The sequence below is a fragment of the Gobio gobio genome (genome assembly GCF_949357685.1).
Source record: "Gobio gobio genome assembly, chromosome: 17".
Taxonomy (NCBI): Eukaryota; Metazoa; Chordata; class Actinopteri; order Cypriniformes; family Gobionidae; genus Gobio; species Gobio gobio.
Genome location: NC_137110.1, coordinates 2732519 through 2751497, shown reverse-complemented (window position 1 = coordinate 2751497; position 18979 = coordinate 2732519). Strand labels below are relative to the sequence as shown.

At 37.8% G+C, this 18979-nt stretch overlaps 1 protein-coding gene across 2 annotated transcripts in view; it reads left to right on the top strand.

The window, feature by feature from the left end:
* tead3b (TEA domain family member 3 b) overlaps positions 1–18979 on the top strand; it is a 101683-nt gene that overhangs the window by 38162 nt on the left and 44542 nt on the right. For both annotated transcript variants that reach the window (XM_079840939.1, XM_079840940.1), the window contains one exon: positions 16829–16893. In XM_079840939.1, coding sequence (XP_079697065.1) covers positions 16829–16893 — 65 coding nt within the window. The remainder of the gene's footprint in view (positions 1–16828; positions 16894–18979) is intronic.

Here is an 18979-nt window from a genome sequence, read left to right as displayed (position 1 = left end):
TATTGCACACAGTTTCAACAAGCAAGCAGCATAATAAAGTGCACACTGACTGTACTATACTTAAAACTTTTAAAACTATTTACAACCTAGTCATTTAATGCTTAGGTGCACTTAACTTAATCTCTTGAAAAAAATATCGGCGAACGCAGCAGCCTTGTATCGACCGATACATGCAAAAATCGTGAATATCGGCCCGATATATCGGTCTAACACTAATGTTGACTAGTGTGTGTGAATATTAAAACACATATTTAAATATGAATCCTCATTTTGTGTGTGTGTGTGTGTGTGTGTTTGATTCCACACTAGTGTTGTCACGATACTGGAATTTCTAACTTCGATACGATACCTAAAAAAGTATCGATATTCGATACCACGGGGAAAAAGCGCTTTTATACTGTCAAATAGATATTTTTTTATATAATTTATTTTTTTGTCCGTCTATTGAAAGTCTAGGCGATTAAAAAATTCTTCTGAAGAGATCACTTTCTATGATAAAGCTTTTAAGGTTTTTCTCATATATAAACGTTGAGCAATTACCATTACAAATATCTCACAAATATTTGCTAACTAATTGTGTTGTAATAGCTACAGCACAAGGAAGCTTGATTCCAAATTTAATTTAAAAAGATGAGTAAACAGTAATAAAGTAAGAACAAATAAACAAATGACTAACAATAGCACAAATAAATACAATAGAATAAGGATACAAATTAAATAGACTGCTTTATTTTTTTCAGGTAGGTCTTACAGTATTCAGGTAAGAAACTGAATTAAAAAACAAAATAAAGTAATCAAATTTAAAATAACATTGGATAATCTTCATTATTAAAAATGTAATACAGATGAATCCATTAGAGCTTCACAAATTAATCAGTCAAGTGATCGTTTGTCTTTTTGTAGTGTGAATAATAAATAACCGCTGTCCCTTTAAGACCCGGCGCACGCATGGATCCCAAACACTCGACTGTGTTTACGTTAATACTCACCAAGATGGACATTAAGTCATTTTATGAGTGTATTTGTTGTTAACTGTTGTTAAATTGAATACGTTTCCAGGGCTCCAGACGGCGACTAAATGGTGGCCTTTTGCGTCCTTTTTTCCCGCTGGTGCGACTGAATTTGATAAGAGCTGCCATTTCTGTTACATATGAGAAACATTGAGCGGCAAACAAAAAGAAAGCGAACCGTTTCTCAGCTCGGAGCAATAATAGACATCGCAGCGCGAGCTCATACTCGATCACATGACACTGTTACTAAACAGGGCTGGAGATCCAGTGAGAACGCATTTGAGTTCACCTCAGTATTAATAACATGGCTACTGCGAGACCTAGAGGAAGAGTTCAGTGCAGAATCCTCTGATATAAACCACAGATCTCAGATCAGAGCTGACCCGTGGAGACCAGGAGAAACATTCAGGGGTTTCAGTCCACAAATCATTAACATTCACCATGGAAATAATGTAACACCCCATGGTATTGTGGAAGAAATAGTCAAATGTACAACCTTTTGAGAGTGAAATTCAAGCACTTTTTCAAGTGTTTCACACTTTTCCAGGCACTTAAAAGCTCTAAATATTATAGCTTGATGATTTGTAAAACTAGAAGTTTAAAAGGTGTAGGCCACTTAAAGGATTAGTTCACTTTCAAATAAACTTTTGCCTATAATTTACTCACCCCCTTGTCATCCAAGATATCCATGTCTTTCTGTCTTCAGTCGAAAAGAAATGAAGATTTTTGATGAAAAGATTTCAGGATTTTTCTCCATATAACGGAAGTCAATAGACCCCATAAGCTTCAAGGTCCAAATGAGAGGTTCAGTACAGCTTCAAAAGGGCTTTAAACCACATCAAACGCTACCAGACGATCAATAAGGGTCTTATCTAGCCAAACGATCGCTCATTTTTAAAAAAATAAATAAAGTTTACGTTTTATAAGCACAAATGCTCGCCTTGATCTGGTCAGTGATGCACGCTTGTGACGTCACGTAAAACGCAATTACGTTGAAAAGGTTACGCTCAAAGTCCCACAAAAAATTGGAAAATGGGAAAAAATTTAATCCAGAAAATTTAAAACGGTTAAAAAAAAAAATATTTGGAAAAAAAGGAAACTGATTTCAAGGGCCCAACATTGTCCATCATTTAAATTGGATGTTAAAGCTACACTGTGTGATATTTTCCCCCATCTAGTGGTGAAAAGGTATATGACCATCCAGTGAATATTAGTTTCTGTTCTTCTCGTTTTAACTCCTACGGTGGCTGATTTAGTCCAAGATTAATATGGCTTCCAGTTCGACCTCGTCCACATTGGACACGGAGCCATCGAGTGTTAAAACGCCAAAGGCGAAGCTTGAATTTACGGGAATGTCCCTCTTTGGCTAATGTACTTTCAAGATGGAGGGGCAACATGGCGACCCGCATTCGAACCCTCACCCGTATGTGTTTACAATGGCATATTATAAACTTACCAGAATACTTTATTACTGGAAAGAAGTAAATATACATTAATGAGCACATATATTTTTGAAAGAAGTGTTTTTAGCTAAGAATAAACTAAAAAAGTTACACAGGGTAGCTTTAATGGAATAAATGTAAGAACATCGGCCATGATAAACATATTATTAGTGATTTTATCAATTCCGTTTAAAATTAAAACTTTTGTCAAGTCCTTATGACTTTTAGCTGTGATTTGAGGGGTGTAATTATTGGCTTTTGTCATTTGTGCCGCCCAAATACTATTTTGAAGGAACTTAATGTCGTGTTTAGTCACTGATGGCATCGCTGGATTTCTGATGCTTTCAGGACAAGAGTTTCTGGACAGAATGGTTCATGGGAGGGATGGGAACGGAAAATAGATCCCACACTTTCATCTGCATCCCATTGCACATGCCACCAGTCAGAATCCATACATGCGTAAAACATTTCCACTCGTTCATACTAGTGTTAGACGATGTATCGGCCGATATAAGGCTGCTGCGTTCGCCGATATTTTTTCCCCTGCATTATTTCCAGACAGGCGTCCACAGGGCAGCTCTCACCGTCTGCAAACTCTCTCCCTTGCGCATATTAATCAAAATCAGCTGAGAATTGACACGATGGTAAAAGCTGGAAAGACTGAAGTTTCACGTGGAGCATTGGGAGATTTTCTCCTGAATTACCGCTGGTGTTGCTCCACAAGAGATTAAGTGAAGTGCACCTACACTCTAAACAATGCTGGGTTAAAAATAACCCAAGTTGGGTTGAAAATGGACTAACCCAGCAATTGGTTTGTTTTAAGCAAACATTTAACCCAACCGCTGGGACAAAACAACCCAATTGCTGGGTTAGTCCATATTCAACCCAACTTTTTTAGACTTTTACATTTTTTAGAGTGTAACCATTAAATGACTAGGTTGTAAACAGTTTTAAATGAAGTATAGTACAGTCAGTGTGCACTTTATTATGCTGCTCGCTTGTTGATACTGTGTGCAATAGTGTCATTATTTTATTTATGCTTAAATATTTATTTTCACCACTGAACTCTTGTTCTACCTCACCTGTTTTTACTATTTGTTAAATATAGTTTTTTTTTAGTTCAATAAATGTTCCTTTTTTCATTTTTAAATTATCATCCTGATCATTGTGTCATTTTTATGATGTCAATTGAGGGAGCAAAAGTAGTTTCGGCTCCAAATATCGGCTCAAGAAAATCGGTAAACCCGTATCGCTCATCGGCTGATGGAAAAAAATCGGTATCGGCACTAAAAAATCCATATCGGTCGACCCCCAGTTTCGGATCGGTCAGATTCCTGATGTTTTTAGAAGAAGGCTGCAGTTTTGTTTGATAAGCGCAGGTTGAGGAATACACCCACACACACACACACACACACACACACACACACACTCTGTGCATGTCTCCGCCAGCGGTTGTGTGTTTTCAGAGCTCATAAAACAGGCCTGCACTTGTCCTGCAGAGGAGCTGTGGACTACAGACCGGTTTCTCCAGAGCAGATCCACTCTTTCTCTCCGCCACTGCTTCATCATCCCCTCCTCTCCTCTTTCAACTCCCCCATTCCTCAAACGGGTTTTATTTATCATATCCGATCAAGCTCTTTTCTTCCCCCAGCACTATGAGAGAGTTGTCGTTTATTTCCCTCTCACCCAGTTGAAAAGTGGCAAAACCAGCTCTGTTTGTCTTGCTCAATCACAGGTTTGTTCCCCCACCAGATCTCACCCTCCCTCCCTCCGCCGTTTTCTTGTTCTCCTCTTTTTTTCCCTTCTAGTTCTTCCTCCTAAACGAGGCAGGTCTTCCCCCGAGGCAGAGCCTTTAATGACTTCAGGTGCCAAAGTAGCATTTCCAGTGTTAAAGCGTTAAACTCTCATTAGACGGAGCACAAGAATTTGTTCAAGTATGTGAAAGCAAACATTTCTGGAGGTGTAATCTTCCAAAATGTGTAATATCACAGTGCAGGTGTGTGACGCATTCTCTACACTGTAGATATTAAAGCACATATTTAAATATGAATCCTCGTGTGTGTGTGTGTGTGTGTGTGTGTGTGTGTGTGTGTGTGTGTGTGAATGAATGGTTTGATTCCCCACACACACACACACACTGAAGCACGCTCTATATGAGGACATGAACGCATGTTATATTTTTAACAGTAAAGCTCTGTTGTGTTTGCCAAAGTTTAATTTAATATGATTTAAACAATTCATGTTTTATGTCTTCATTTGATTGCAAGAAAAATTTAAATACACAACTTTTCAAAAAGAAAATTTCATAGAAATAAAGGGATTATAATTAAAATGGTTGTTTTTATTAATTCAATTAACTAGACATGCTTTTTGATTATTAATATTTTAATAAACCATTAAAATGTAATCCCAAAAACACAAAAATAAAGCATTTCATAGACTCCCAAACATGTTAAACTTTTAATAAATTGTTGTTAAATTGTATAAGTCATGATTTCAATTAAATTGGACATGATTTTTGATTACTAAAATTTAATTTAACCATTAAAATGGAGCCCCAAAAAAATCTGGAAAACGGAGGGGGAAAAAAATGAATCCAGAAAAAAAAAAAGAATTTGGTAAAAAATATTAAAGCATTTCATAGATTTCTAAACATGTAATTTTTGTTCAACTTTTAATAAACATATTTTTAAAGGAATAATCAAAAATGTTCTACCATGTTTAAATTTTAACAGTGAATTTCTGTTGTGCACCAAAAAATTTAATTTGTATGTTTAAAAGATTCATTAAATTAATGTTTTATGCCTTCGTTTGATTGCCAGAAGTTAGAAATAATATGAATTTAATTATGTAGACAGGCTTTTTGATCATTTTAAATGTAATTAAACAATTAAAATGGACTTAAAACAGAAAACATAGCATTTAGTCAAAATAAAACAGAATTCAAGGGGAAAAACATATTTCATACGGCCCTAAACATGTCAAACTTTTAATAAATTGTATAAGTTTCATGATTTCAATAAATTAGACAGGATTTTTGATTATTAATATTTTAATAAACCATTAAAATGGTGTCCAAAAAATATTTAACAGGAAGAAAAAAAACGTAATAAAAAAAAAAAAGTCGTGGTTGAGCGACAGTTCAGAGATCATCTGGTTTAGCAACTTTAGCTCCTGTTTCTGGTCTAAAACGGCTCATTACAATTGATTGGTTTACGGATTATAAAACGCGAACCAGTTGAGCCCAAATCCGGCTGGTAAGTCTAGTCTTGAGGGAAGCGTCTCTAACCCGGTTGTGTTGATGATGGCAGATGGTCCAGTTTGTCCAGGTGTTTGGCGCTGGTCCTCCTCCTCCTCTCCTTTCTTCTCCTCAGAGAAACAGACAAGACAAAACCCAAGCGCTGGTTTCAATTAGCAGGTCAAGCCTCGATACAAACCAGACCAGGGGAAGCATGGCCGACTGACAGGAAGTGTCCCGAACACAACCCAGTGCTGAAGTACTGGAGGTTCTTCTAGGGTTAAACACAGCAACTCTGATCATATTCATGCTCATTTCTCCGGCATTACTCATAAAACAAAGTTGTTTTTTTAATGCAAAACCTTTGGCTACTAGGGGTGTAACGGTACACATAATCGTACCGAACCGACATCTTTAAAGGGTTAGTTCACCCAAAAATGTAAATTGTGTCATTAATGACTGAGCCTCATGTGGTTGGACACCCGTCAGACCTCCGTTCATCTTCAGACACAAATGAAGATATTTTAGTGTAAAGCTGATGCTGAGAAAGGCTTCACACAGGCCTCCATTGGCATTCAGTACATTTACACTCACTCTCTCTCTCACTCTCTCTCTCTCTCACACACACACACACACACACACACACACACACACACACACACACACACACACACACACACACACACACACACACACACACACTCTTCTTTAGTGACATTGTTGATCTCGTGTCTAAAAACACAACGCCAGCGCCGCCGACGGCTCCCGTAACCTGAATGAAGCTCGATGATCTGTGTGTGTGTGTGTGTGTGTGTGTGTGTGTGCTCATCCAGGAGAAGTGCCCATATAAGGAATTCCACCCTTTATGATGTCATACAGGGCCATGCTCAAAAAACTTCCAGAATCTTGTTCTAATCCTGAAGGAGTGTATTTGGCACAGAAATACTCGTCCATGTGTTTTTAATGAGAATCAACTCTAACTGTGGAAATAAGGCAGAATGCAGGAAACGGCTTTAGACCCCCCCTTTGAGCAATTCAATCCCACTAGCCTCAGTCATTGTGCTAATGATGTGAAGTTCCACAGATTGCATTTATTAATAAATGAAGCTGTAAACGTATCCTTTGACACTCCTTGCTCTCGCCGTGTCTGCTCTTTCCAGCGACTGTAAACACCTTCTCCATTTACATCAGTCATCTGCCACTGAAGAAGCCCCTCACGAGGAGACTGAGGACAGCCCATAATACCCTCGGGAACGCCACTGATTCTGCTTTTGTTGAATTCCACCAACATTGAGACAACTTTAATGAGCTATCCCATGAATGAAACGTCATTCTGTCATCCCTCCAGCAGGAAATGCCTCCAAGAGCTTTAACTTTTTTGTAGTTATTTTTAGGGCTGCACAATTGACCGTTCGCAAAGCCCCGCCCCCTTTAGTTACTGTTGCTATGTCCGACAAGCTGCACTCTCACACACACACACACACATTCTCATGTGGAGAAAATACATCGCTGAGCAAAGAGGACGCTGACCACACACAGGACAGAGCAGGTTACTTCTGATATGAAACAGTCTCAACTTTCAAATTGTCATTTTTTAAGAAATGTAAACAATAAATAGCGTTTTGAGGCTGATTGCTGTAGCGCCTCAGTTAAAGCTGCTCGTGAACCGATCATCTCTGAATCTAGTTCATTGATAAGCATCAAATTAACATGAATGAACACTAAAAGAAATGTTGTTTCAACCGCGTAAAGACGTAGTCCACCGACGTTAATCTACTAACTCTCCTGACTGCTTTGTCGGACAAACCAGCAGATTCTGCGATGTGATTGGTCAGATCACCTGTCAATCAAACTTACGGCAAAGGGTGAATTAATCAAATTTGTAATCGTGATTGTAACGTTTTGTAACTCTTTTTTCTTTCTTTTCTTTTTTTAAAGTATCGGTTTGGCCCCGATACTCTTTTTAAAGTATCGGTTTGGCCCAGGTACTGTTTTTAAAGTATCAGTTTGGCACCGGTACTGTCTTTAAAGTATCGGTTTGGCCCGGTACTGTTTTTAAAGTATCAGTTTGGCCCCGATACTGTCTTTAAAGTATCGGTTTGGCACCGGTACTGTTTTTAAAGTATCAGTTTGGCCCCGATACTGTTTTTAAAGTATCAGTTTGGCCCCGATACTGTTTTTAAAGTATCTGTATGGCCCCGGTACCGTTTTTAAAGTATCAGTTTGGCCCCGATACTGTCTTTAAAGTATCGGTTTGGCCCGGTACTGTTTTTAAAGTATCAGTTTGGCCCCGATACTGTTTTTAAAGTATCAGTTTGGCCCCGATACTGTTTTTAAAGTATCAGTTTGGCCCCGATACTGTTTTTAAAGTATCTGTATGGCCCCGGTACCGTTTTTAAAGTATCAGTTTGGCCCCGATACTGTCTTTAAAGTATCGGTTTGGCCCTGGTACCGTTTTTAAAGTATCGGTTTGGCCCGGTACTGTTTTTAAAGTATCAGTTTGGCCCCGATACTGTCTTTAAAGTATCGGTTTGGCCCGGTACTGTTTTTAAAGTATCGGTTTGGCCCGGATACTGTCTTTAAAGTATCGGTTTGGCCCGGTACTGTTTTTAAAGTATCAGTTTGGCCCCGATACTGTCTTTAAAGTATCGGTTTGGCCCTGGTACCGTTTTTAAAGTATCGGTTTGGCCCCGATACCGTTTTTAAAGTATCGGTTTGGCCCCGATACTGTCTTTAAAGTATCGGTTTGGCCCCGATACTGTTTTTAAAGTATCAGTTTGGCCCCGATACTGTCTTTAAAGTATCGGTTTGGCACCGGTACTGTTTTTAAAGTATCGGTTTGGCCCCGATACCGTTTTTAAAGTATCGGTTTGGCCCCGATACCGTTTTTAAAGTATCGGTTTGGCCCCGATACTGTCTTTAAAGTATCGGTTTGGCCCAGGTACTGTTTTTAAAGTATCAGTTTGGCCCCGATACTGTCTTTAAAGTATCGGTTTGGCCCGGTACTGTTTTTAAAGTATCAGTTTGGCCCCGATACTGTCTTTAAAGTATCGGTTTGGCACCGGTACTGTTTTTAAAGTATCAGTTTGGCCCCGATACTGTTTTTAAAGTATCAGTTTGGCCCCGATACTGTTTTTAAAGTATCTGTATGGCCCCGGTACCGTTTTTAAAGTATCAGTTTGGCCCCGATACTGTCTTTAAAGTATCGGTTTGGCCCTGGTACCGTTTTTAAAGTATCGGTTTGGCCCGGTACTGTTTTTAAAGTATCAGTTTGGCCCCGATACTGTCTTTAAAGTATCGGTTTGGCCCGGATACTGTCTTTAAAGTATCGGTTTGGCCCGGTACTGTTTTTAAAGTATCAGTTTGGCCCCGATACTGTCTTTAAAGTATCGGTTTGGCCCTGGTACCGTTTTTAAAGTATCGGTTTGGCCCCGATACCGTTTTTAAAGTATCGGTTTGGCCCCGATACTGTCTTTAAAGTATCGGTTTGGCCCCGATACTGTTTTTAAAGTATCAGTTTGGCCCCGATACTGTCTTTAAAGTATCGGTTTGGCACCGGTACTGTTTTTAAAGTATCAGTTTGGCCCCGATACTGTTTTTAAAGTATCAGTTTGGCCCCGATACTGTTTTTAAAGTATCTGTATGGCCCCGGTACCGTTTTTAAAGTATCAGTTTGGCCCCGATACTGTCTTTAAAGTATCGGTTTGGCCCGGTACTGTTTTTAAAGTATCAGTTTGGCCCCGATACTGTCTTTAAAGTATCGGTTTGGCCCGGATACTGTCTTTAAAGTATCGGTTTGGCCCGGATACTGTCTTTAAAGTATCGGTTTGGCCCGGTACTGTTTTTAAAGTATCAGTTTGGCCCCGATACTGTCTTTAAAGTATCGGTTTGGCCCTGGTACCGTTTTTAAAGTATCGGTTTGGCCCCGATACCGTTTTTAAAGTATCGGTTTGGCCCCGATACTGTCTTTAAAGTATCGGTTTGGCCCCGATACTGTTTTTAAAGTATCAGTTTGGCCCCGATACTGTCTTTAAAGTATCGGTTTGGCACCGGTACTGTTTTTAAAGTATCAGTTTGGCCCCGATACTGTTTTTAAAGTATCAGTTTGGCCCCGATACTGTTTTTAAAGTATCTGTATGGCCCCGGTACCGTTTTTAAAGTATCAGTTTGGCCCCGATACTGTCTTTAAAGTATCGGTTTGGCCCGGTACTGTTTTTAAAGTATCAGTTTGGCCCCGATACTGTCTTTAAAGTATCGGTTTGGCCCTGGTACCGTTTTTAAAGTATCGGTTTGGCCCCGATACCGTTTTTAAAGTATCGGTTTGGCCCCGATACTGTCTTTTAAAGTATCGGTTTGGCCCAGGTACTGTTTTTAAAGTATCAGTTTGGCCCCGATACTGTCTTTAAAGTATCGGTTTGGCCCGGTACTGTTTTTAAAGTATCAGTTTGGCCCCGATACTGTCTTTAAAGTATCGGTTTGGCACCGGTACTGTTTTTAAAGTATCAGTTTGGCCCCGATACTGTTTTTAAAGTATCAGTTTGGCCCCGATACTGTTTTTAAAGTATCTGTATGGCCCCGGTACCGTTTTTAAAGTATCAGTTTGGCCCCGATACTGTCTTTAAAGTATCGGTTTGGCCCCGATACTGTCTTTAAAGTATCAGTTTGGCCCAGATACTGTTTTTAAAGTATCGGTTTGGCACCGGTACTGTTTTTAAAGTATCGGTTTGGCACCGGTACTGTTTTTAAAGTATCGGTTTGGCACCGGTACTGTTTTTAAAGTATCGGTTTGGCCCCGGTACTGTTTTTAAAGTATCGGTTTGGCCCCGATACTGTCTTTAAAGTATCAGTTTGGCCCAGATACTGTTTTTAAAGTATCGGTTTGGCACCGGTACTGTTTTTAAAGTATCGGTTTGGCACCGGTACTGTTTTTAAAGTATCAGTTTGGCCCCGATACTGTCTTTAAAGTATCGGTTTGGCACCGGTACTGTTTTTAAAGTATCAGTTTGGCCCCGGTACCGTTTTTAAAGTATCAGTTTGGCCCCGATACTGTCTTTAAAGTATCGGTTTGGCCCGGTACTGTTTTTAAAGTATCAGTTTGGCCCCGATACTGTTTTTAAAGTATCAGTTTGGCCCCGATACTGTTTTTAAAGTATCAGTTTGGCCCCGATACTGTTTTTAAAGTATCTGTATGGCCCCGGTACCGTTTTTAAAGTATCAGTTTGGCCCCGATACTGTCTTTAAAGTATCGGTTTGGCCCTGGTACCGTTTTTAAAGTATCGGTTTGGCCCGGTACTGTTTTTAAAGTATCAGTTTGGCCCCGATACTGTCTTTAAAGTATCGGTTTGGCCCGGATACTGTCTTTAAAGTATCGGTTTGGCCCGGTACTGTTTTTAAAGTATCAGTTTGGCCCCGATACTGTCTTTAAAGTATCGGTTTGGCCCTGGTACCGTTTTTAAAGTATCGGTTTGGCCCCGATACCGTTTTTAAAGTATCGGTTTGGCCCCGATACTGTCTTTAAAGTATCGGTTTGGCCCCGATACTGTTTTTAAAGTATCAGTTTGGCCCCGATACTGTTTTTAAAGTATCAGTTTGGCCCCGATACTGTCTTTAAAGTATCGGTTTGGCCCGGTACTGTTTTTAAAGTATCAGTTTGGCCCCGATACTGTCTTTAAAGTATCGGTTTGGCACCGGTACTGTTTTTAAAGTATCAGTTTGGCCCCGATACTGTTTTTAAAGTATCAGTTTGGCCCCGATACTGTTTTTAAAGTATCTGTATGGCCCCGGTACCGTTTTTAAAGTATCAGTTTGGCCCCGATACTGTCTTTAAAGTATCGGTTTGGCCCGGTACTGTTTTTAAAGTATCAGTTTGGCCCCGATACTGTCTTTAAAGTATCGGTTTGGCCCTGGTACCGTTTTTAAAGTATCGGTTTGGCCCCGATACCGTTTTTAAAGTATCGGTTTGGCCCCGATACTGTCTTTAAAGTATCGGTTTGGCCCAGGTACTGTTTTTAAAGTATCAGTTTGGCCCCGATACTGTCTTTAAAGTATCGGTTTGGCCCGGTACTGTTTTTAAAGTATCAGTTTGGCCCCGATACTGTCTTTAAAGTATCGGTTTGGCACCGGTACTGTTTTTAAAGTATCAGTTTGGCCCCGATACTGTTTTTAAAGTATCAGTTTGGCCCCGATACTGTTTTTAAAGTATCTGTATGGCCCCGGTACCGTTTTTAAAGTATCAGTTTGGCCCCGATACTGTCTTTAAAGTATCGGTTTGGCCCCGATACTGTCTTTAAAGTATCAGTTTGGCCCAGATACTGTTTTTAAAGTATCGGTTTGGCACCGGTACTGTTTTTAAAGTATCGGTTTGGCACCGGTACTGTTTTTAAAGTATCGGTTTGGCACCGGTACTGTTTTTAAAGTATCGGTTTGGCCCCGGTACTGTTTTTAAAGTATCGGTTTGGCCCCGATACTCTCTTTAAAGTATCGGTTTGGCCCCGATACTGTCTTTAAAGTATCGGTTTGGCCCCGGTACTGTTTTTAAAGTATCAGTTTGGCCCCGAGTCTGTCTTTAAAGTATCAGTTTGGTACCGGTACTGTTTTTAAAGTATCAGTTTGGCACCGGTACTGTTTTTAAAGTATTGGTTTGGCCCCGATACTGTCTTTAAAGTATCGGTTTGGCCCCGGTATTGTTTTTAAAGTATCGGCTTGGCCCCGGTACTGTTTTTAAAGTATCGGTTTGGCCCCGGTATTGTTTTTAAAGTATCGGCTTGGCCCCGGTACTGTTTTTAAAGTATCGGTTTGGCCCCGGTACTGTTTTTAAATTATCAGTTTGGTCCCGATACTGTCTTTAAAGTATCGGTTTGGCCCCGGTACTGTTTTTAAAGTATCGGTTTGGCACCGGTACTGTTTTTAAAGTATCGGTTTGGCCCCGGTATTGTTTTTAAAGTATCGGCTTGGCCCCGGTACTGTTTTTAAAGTATCGGTTTGGCCCCGGTACTGTTTTTAAAGTATCGGTTTGGCACCGGTACTGTTTTTAAAGTATTGGTTTGGCACCGGTACTGTTTTTAAAGTATCGGTTTAGCCCCGGTACTGTTTTTAAAGTATTGGTTTGGCATCGGTACTGTTTTTAAGGTATCGGTTTGGCACCGGTACTGTTTTTAAAGTATCGGTTTGGCCCCGGTACTGTTTTTAAAGTATTGGTTTGGCACCGGTACTGTTTTTAAAGTATTGGTTTGGCACCGGTACTGTTTTTAAAGTATTGGTTTGGCACCGGTACTGTTTTTAAAGTATCGGTTTAGCCCCGGTACTGTTTTTAAAGTATTGGTTTGGCATCGGTACTGTTTTTAAGGTATCGGTTTGGCACCGGTACTGTTTTTAAAGTATCGGTTTGGCCCCGGTACTGTTTTTAAAGTATTGGTTTGGCCCCGGTATCGTTTTAAAGTATCGGTTTGGCCCCGGGACTGTTTTTAAAGTATCGGTTTGGCCCCGGTACTGTTTTTACTGTTTTTAAAGTATCGGTTTGGCCCCGATACTGTCTTTTAAAGTATCGGTTTGGCACCGATACTGTCTTTAAAGTATCGGTTTGGCACCGGTATTGCTTTTAAAGTATCGGTTTGGCCCCGGTACTGTTTTTAAAGTATCGGTTTGGCACCGGTATTGTTTTTAAAGTATCGGTTTGGCCCCGGTACTGTTTTTAAAGTATCGGTTTGGCTCCGGTACTGTTTTTAAAGTATCGGTTTGGCCCTGTTATCGTAAAAAACCCAACCAATACCCAAATCTAGCGCAGAAGCACGTACACGCGGCGAATGACATCAGAGAAACGTCAGTAGGCTAAAATCGATTATGGTCTTTTACTGCATCGATGCAGAACCGATAGCATAGAAACGATTGATTTCAGCACCCCTACCCTCTGAGGTTGGACCTCTACACCACCCCGAGCAGTTATCAGGTGTTATTCCCGAACCTAAATACTCCTGCTTGAACTTCCTTTACAGACACACTCTAAGAGCAAAGGTTGAGATGAAACCCGATGAGGGAGTGAGAGCGGGAGAATACGTGACCCAGGGTGTGTTATTCTCTGGCTCCTGAAGGGACGGTCAGAGGCAGGTGTGGGGGTCCGTTTGGGGACTGGACCATCTTCAGCTGCCAGTTGGCAGAGACAGCAGGGCTCTTTGTGTCTCTCTCTGAACGCATGCTCCAGGCTGTTGCCCTCATCAAATCGAGCTGTGTGGGGCAGATGGCACAGGCGCAGAGGAATGTGAGGAATGCGGAGGCTGAGAGAGAGAGAGAGAGAGAGAGAGAGAGAGAGAGAGAGAGAGAGAGAGAGAGAGAGAGAGAGAGAGAGAGAGAGAGAGAGAGAGAGAGAGAGAGAGAGAGAGAGAGAGAGAGAGAGAGAGAGAGAGAGAGAGAGAGAGAGAGAGAGAGAGAGAGAGAGAGAGAGAGAGAGAGAGAGAGATAGAGAGAGGGTGTGTCTGAGGAAGGGTGTGCAGACACCAAACTCAAATCAGTGCTCAGTTTCCGCATCAGAGTTAAAAACAATTGGTTCATTCTCAGAATACATGCATAAGAGTTGCAACTTGTTTATTTTATTTAAACTTTATATCACATACCTTTTTTTTTTTTCCTCTAAGGCATTCATATCAGGTAGGGGAGTAACGTAAACAACACTGACGGTTCGCTACTAAACATAAAATAGTTTTTTTTTTTTAATTAAACCGTGTTTACTGAACAAATCATGTCTGTCCTTAAATTAATTCAATTATAACTCCGTGTCTTGAAGATAATGCTGTAAACTATAGGAGCTCTTTCTCACACATTACTATAATATTAAAGGACAGAGCACAAACTATTAACATAAACTTCACATCAGGCAGTTTTTGCATTAACTTTTAAATCTAATTATAAAAGTATGTTTTTACTCCAGTTCGTTGTTGAAATATAATCATTTATACACATTGTCTGTCATTTATTTAAACACACATTAATAATCCAGACGTCAGTCACAGGTTCAGTGGAATATAACGAATATAACGGCTAATATAATGAATATAACGGCTAATATAATGAATATAACGGCTAATATAATTAACATAACGGCTAATATAATGAATATAACGGCTAATATAATGAATATAACGGCTAATATAATGAATATAACGGCTAATATAACGAATATAACGGCTAATATAATTAACATAACGGCTAATATAATGAATATAACGGCTAATATAATGAATATAACGGCTAATATAATGAATATAACGGCTAATATAATGAATATAACGGCTAATATAACAAATATAACGGCTAATATAACGAATATAACGGCTAATATAATTAACATAACGGCTAATATAATGAATATAACGGCTAATATAATGAATATAACGGCTAATATAACGAATATAACGGCTAATATAATTAACATAACGGCTAATATAATGAATATAACGGCTAATATAATGAATATAACGGCTAATATAATGAATATAACGGCTAATATAATGAATATAACGGCTAATATAACGAATATAACGGCTAATATAATTAACATAACGGCTAATATAATGAATATAACGGCTAATATAATGAATATAACGGCTAATATAACGAATATAACGGCTAATATAATTAACATAACGGCTAATATAATGAATATAACGGCTAATATAATGAATATAACGGCTAATATAATGAATATAACGGCTAATATAATGAATATAACGGCTAATATAACAAATATAACGGCTAATATAATTAACATAACGGCTAATATAATGAATATAACGGCTAATATAATGAATATAACGGCTAATATAACGAATATAACGGCTAATATAATTAACATAACGGCTAATATAATGAATATAACGGCTAATATAATGAATATAACGGCTAATATAACGAATATAACGGCTAATATAATTAACATAACGGCTAATATAATGAATATAACGGCTAATATAATGAATATAACGGCTAATATAATGAATATAACGGCTAATATAATTAACATAACGGCTAATATAATGAATATAACGGCTAATATAATGAATATAACGGCTAATATAATTAACATAACGGCTAATATAATGAATATAACGGCTAATATAATTAACATAACGGCTAATATAATGAATATAACGGCTAATATAATTAACATAACGGCTAATATAATGAATATAACGGCTAATATAATGAATATAACGGCTAATATAACGAATATAACGGCTAATATAATTAACATAACGGCTAATATAATGAATATAACGGCTAATATAATGAATATAACGGCTAATATAATGAATATAACGGCTAATATAATGAATATAACGGCTAATATAATTAACATAACGGCTAATATAATGAATATAACGGCTAATATAATGAATATAACGGCTAATATAATTAACATAACGGCTAATATAATGAATATAACGGCTAATATAATTAACATAACGGCTAATATAATGAATATAACGGCTAATATAATGAATATAACGGCTAATATAATGAATATAACGGCTAATATAATGAATATAACGGCTAATATAATGAATATAACGGCTAATATAATTAACATAACGGCTAATATAATGAATATAACGGCTAATATAACGAATATAACGGCTAATATAATTAACATAATGGCCAATATAATGAATATAACGGCTAATATAACGGATATAACGGCTAATATAACGAATATAACTAATATAGCGGCTAATATAGGTCATACACCAGTCACAGCTTCAGTAGTGATATACTCGCATTGCATTTTTTCTTAATATTTGCTTTTTTTTACAGTAAACAAAAGTCTTGCGTCTTGTTTGTGTAGAAATCTGGTAAATGATACACATGCTCATGTTCACTTGATGCATGTTATAGAGCATTACAGAATGGTCATGTTTTATACTGGTTGCAGGTTTTACAGATAAAGCTTTTATTACCACATGACCAATTTCGAGCATGTTTTTCCCCCATCGTTAGAAGGCAAATCTAATGTATAAAGGCACAAACTTTACTTCATTGCTTTTCTGTTTGTGGTCTTCAGTCTCATGAAGTCTGCAAGTGTTGTTGAGTCTTTCATTGCTTTTGTCGCCATCTTTTGGTCACTGACACACTTTTGTTTTCCTCCTCAGGTCGCAACGAGCTTATTGCCAGATACATCAAGCTGAGAACAGGCAAAACCCGCACACGAAAACAGGTATTTAGTGTTCTTGCAATATGAGATGTATTATATATATATATATATACAACTGATCACATTAAATATTTGTTTGCATAACAACAAATACTGGGATTTAAAGGGATAGTTTCACGAATATGACATTCTTCATTCAGCCAAACACAATCTGAGATTAGGGCTGGAAAATCATATCTCTGTATTTTTGGGTTGAATGGCGATACACGGTATATATCCTGGTATATTTTAATAATATTTTTTATTTCACATCCTGCCCAGTGATGTCCTAAAAACAATGTTGCTATTGAAGGCTATAAACTAATACAGTGAATGTTATGTAGGCTATGGAATATATTATGTGCAAAAAGAGGGTTAAAAATCACATCACATTCTAACATTGTAACATTACAATCGTAAAAACAAAATTAATAATTCCCTAATTCCCCATGAAAATAAAACAAAAGCTTATTAGCCTATATTTGATTACCCAACTATTATGGTCACTTTCATAAAAATACACTTACTTGTAGGTTTAAAATCCCACATATGGCACATTTATTGTCCAACAACAAATAGTTTAGAAATATGTGTACTTTAGTCAGAATTATTGCGCATAATATAATCATAATATTATCATAACATAAACACACAGAAACTCAAAAGTCTTTGAGTCACAGCAACCCGTCAAAATAAAAGTCCGGTTTATCTTGACAAATACATCACTGTTGTACAGTAGAATTTAGATACGCCTCGATTAATAATACTAACACTAATGTAATAATAATAATCAATATTTAAACTCAGAAGTTATTACACATTAAAACCTAACAGACGCACATACTCTAAATAAGCTATAACGTTGCGTTTATGATTGTAACTTCGTGAAACGTTCTCTGATCTTTGAAAATGACACATCCTTATTTACAGCGGATTCGCACGATTAAAAAGAGAGATTCTCGTTAAGAGGATATCAAAAATGATGCATTGGAAAGCTGAGATTCTAAGCTTTAAAATGATACCATTATGTGTTATTATATAATATAATATAAATAATATTGTAATAATATAATATTTTATCAGCAGTTTCTCAGCATTAGATTGTCCAAATATAAAAATAATTTATATTTTATAAAAATATTAAAAGTGTTTTAACAAATGATACATACTTTTTGACTCTCCTTGCTATAATTTGAGTTATGAGTCTTTAAATTTGTGTATTTCTCTCAGAAAACAACAGTTTTCTAAATGTCAAGGACTGAACAAAAAGGCTACCTTTGTTCTAAATGCTGTAACTTTTGATTATTTTATGATATCGCCACAAAATCTGATCCAGATGCAGACCACATATAGGGGAACATCACCAAAAATAATTTTTCTGCTGTCCTATTTCCTTCCTGAGTTATTGAATGTTAAATAATAAATATTTGTAAAATTATTTAAAATATATATATAAAAAAAATGCCTTTTATCAGCAGTTTCTCGCAATATATTGTCCAAATATAATACAGTTTATATTTTCTAAAAATACAAAATGTTTGCTTACAAATGATACCCACCATTTGACTCTCCTTACTAAAGATTTGTAGTTATGAGTTTTTAAAGTTGTATATGTCACTCAGACAAAAAAAACTCTAATGCTGCGTTCACACCAAACGCGAATTGAGCGTCAGGCGCGAGTGATTTCAATGTTAAGTCAATGGAAAGGCGCGTTGACGCGCGTCTGGAGGTCCCGCGGCGCGGAAGGCGCGTTACGCGCGGCGCGAAGGACGCGAATCCGCTTCCGCGAATTGAGAGTCTTGCGCGATACGCGCGTTACACGCGAATGGTGCTTTTGTGCATTCACGCGTTTGAAGCGAATTCGCGTCTGACGCCCGAGTTGAAAAATTTGAACTTTGGCGTCAATTCGCGCCGCGTTAACCAATCAGGAGCCTGCTCGCTGCTGTCACGTGGTAAAGTGACGTGTATGAGAAACCCTGCATAAATTAAAAACAGTACTATTGTGTCACAAAATGTAGTTTTAAGATGTTTTCAGGTGGGAATGTAGTTGTTTAAAGCTCAAATCTGTGGTTTATTTATAAAGAGAGTGCCTATTTAAAAAAAATAATCT